The 2,620-nt window shown below is 39.7% G+C and overlaps 1 protein-coding gene across 1 annotated transcript in view; it reads left to right on the top strand.

Annotated features, from left to right (window-relative positions):
* The window catches only part of LOC107670441 (dynamin-2), a gene marked incomplete at its 3' end in the record, with an annotated part of 47,380 nt that overhangs the window by 34,049 nt on the left and 10,711 nt on the right, over nt 1-2,620 (top strand). Inside the window, exons 11-13 of the mRNA XM_016463042.1 lie at nt 107-193; nt 289-359; nt 1,657-1,705. Coding sequence (XP_016318528.1) covers nt 107-193; nt 289-359; nt 1,657-1,705 — 207 coding nt within the window. The remainder of the gene's footprint in view (nt 1-106; nt 194-288; nt 360-1,656; nt 1,706-2,620) is intronic.

Genomic DNA, 2,620 nt, shown 5'->3' with positions numbered 1-2,620 from the left:
TGTGTGTGTGTGTGTGTGTGTGTGTGTGTGTGTGTGTTTGCGCACATGTGCATGTGGCTATGTGTAATTGCCGTAGCCTGCATCTATCTTGTGTTTTTCCCCACAGCTAGGCTCTTACCCCAGACTGCGAGAAGAGACCGAGAGGATTGTCACTACTTATGTCAGAGAGAGAGAGGGCAAGACCAAGGACCAGGTGCGAGACTGGCGAGAGAAGATCCGCTTTTACTGTTGTTGTTGTTTTTTTTTTTCATTAATTTTCTTAATGTGCAAAATTTATTTCTTTACCAGGTCCTTCTGCTGATTGACATTGAGCTGTCATACATCAACACCAACCATGAGGACTTCATTGGATTTGCAAAGTATGTGTAGCATACAGTGCGGCACATTCTGGGTTTCATTTCTCACCTCAAAGCTTGACCCTTAACCTTAGCAGCGCTTTTTGCGTATTTGGACTTTTTACTGTCTGCAGTGCAGTTTATTTTGACTTATTTAGGCAGGAAGTGGCCATGTGGCCAACATGTAAAGCAACCAATCACAGTTAACATTTTCCATGTGAGTTTATCTAAAACCACATTTAATTCTAAGAGCATAACAGAATATGACAAGTTCTTCAAAAAAAAAAAAACTGTAGAATCTTTAAAAGGTTCTATGTTTTTCCTTTGTAGTGTTTGCTTAGAAGTGTGCTGAAATACTCAGTGTGCTGAGTACCTGCGGCACTTTTTTTTAATTTTTATAAATGTTAACTTTAATTAATTATGGTCAGGTTTTATATATATATATATATATATGTGTGTATATATATACAGTATGTGTATATATATACAGTATATGTATATATATATATATATATATATAAAACAAAAAAATCTTTTTGGTGTCAACATGGTACAGACGCTCCATACATCTGACATCCCCATGCTATTATCTTTTCTGTAATGTTCCTGGGGCATCAACAATATTTAGATATATATAGAATTTCTAGATGTTTTCAACCTGTTAAAGAAACTCTGAAAGTCATGTTTGGACTGTGTCTCCTGTTTACTGTCAGTGCAGTGGACTAAAAAGATCAGATAAGGTCCCTATGCCTGTGCATTATGGCTAATTCATTGGACGTAACTTAAATGCACTAAAATCATTAGTGCATGTCTTTGACCTCTCAAACTAGTCTACAACTAAAGTCTGATTGCATGCGAAATGTTTGCATGCCCAGATGGTTACTGTAGAGCATTCAAGAGTTGAGTCAAAGGTCGCCTACAGCATCAAGCCTGTCTGACCCTGCTCGCCCTGCGTGTATCCCCATACGCATGTCGTGAGTTTGTCAGGGCACCTCTGTTAACGGTTCTCATGCCGTCACTTTCAGTCTTGACTGCAGACGGATGGATGACGGTACCATTCCAGGGTACAGCAACAACAGGTGCGCTAGCGCCCCCTTAATCACCCAGACACATTTAGAAAGATGGTAATCAGACCACCCATCTCCTTTTTCTCCCACCACTTCCCTTCTTCCTGCCTAAGAGCAGGATTACTCCCACCCTGAGTGCCAAGGAGGTTTACACAATCATCATTTTACTGTTGTGCTATTATAACAATACAGACAGCAGCATGCAATCGGTGCATGTGTAATCAGTGTTCTCTGTCTGTTTCCTCCACCTGCAGCGCCCAGCAAAGGAATATCGTTAACAAGAAGAGGGCCATTCCCAACCAGGTACACTTTTCTCTGCTTCCACATGCTTTTAAATCCACGTTGACACCCCTTCATTCCAACACCATCACGCCCTCTACCATTCCAATTAAACACGAAAGGGCCTAACATTGAACCCTGAGAGACCCCTTCCACATCACCCCTTTTGATTTACCAGCTTTGATTAAAAACTGAACAGTATTTTTCGTCAAGGTCTCTATCACTTATCAACAAGTTTTTGCCTTTACCAACCACAAAAAAGTTTTTAAAATTTATGTTACATTGCATCCCCACCAAGAGTGTTTTGTTTGAGTGAGCATCGTCAAGATTTGGGTAATAAAAAAAACTTTCGTGTTTTGTTCTGCAACATGAATGACATAACTGTTGTCATGAACAACTCTATTATACATCAGATATGTTCTGAATGGCTGATATTGTGAAGCATCACGCTGTAATTTGTGTTGACAGCTGGAATTCTGTCACTTCACGCCTGGTTAGGACACAGTGTTAGTATTTACAGTATGTGTACCATTTCATTTGGAATGAACATTGCTTGGCACTAAAGAGTATTTTTCTAACAAAGTTAGAAAAATAAAAGAGCCTGAAATGGGCTTATCATGTATGAAGGTTTCAGTGGAAATGACATAAGCAACTTGAAAGTATGCTGTGTTATTAGACAGGGACATTCCCTTTCATTTCCTCCCACTCAATGCATTGTTTTTTTTTTGGGGGGGGGGTTCAGTCTTGCCCTAATTTAATGCAAACTTCCCCTTTCTATTTGAAGTGTAATTCAGAATGTGCATGGATCCAGCCGTGACAATGACACGACCTAGTAGATCATTCTGATTTGTGGTACTGTCAGTTAATCTAATTGCATGTAACTTTGTTCTGTTGCTCTCTCTCTCTCTCTCTCTCTCTCTCTCTTCCTCTGTCTTCTTA

Source organism: Sinocyclocheilus anshuiensis, unplaced genomic scaffold (genome assembly GCF_001515605.1).
Source record: "Sinocyclocheilus anshuiensis isolate Anshui unplaced genomic scaffold, SAMN03320099.WGS_v1.1 scaffold476, whole genome shotgun sequence".
Lineage (NCBI taxonomy): Eukaryota > Metazoa > Chordata > Actinopteri > Cypriniformes > Cyprinidae > Sinocyclocheilus > Sinocyclocheilus anshuiensis.
The sequence above is the reverse complement of the archived record's forward strand: the minus strand, read 5'-3'. Positions and strand labels throughout refer to the sequence as shown.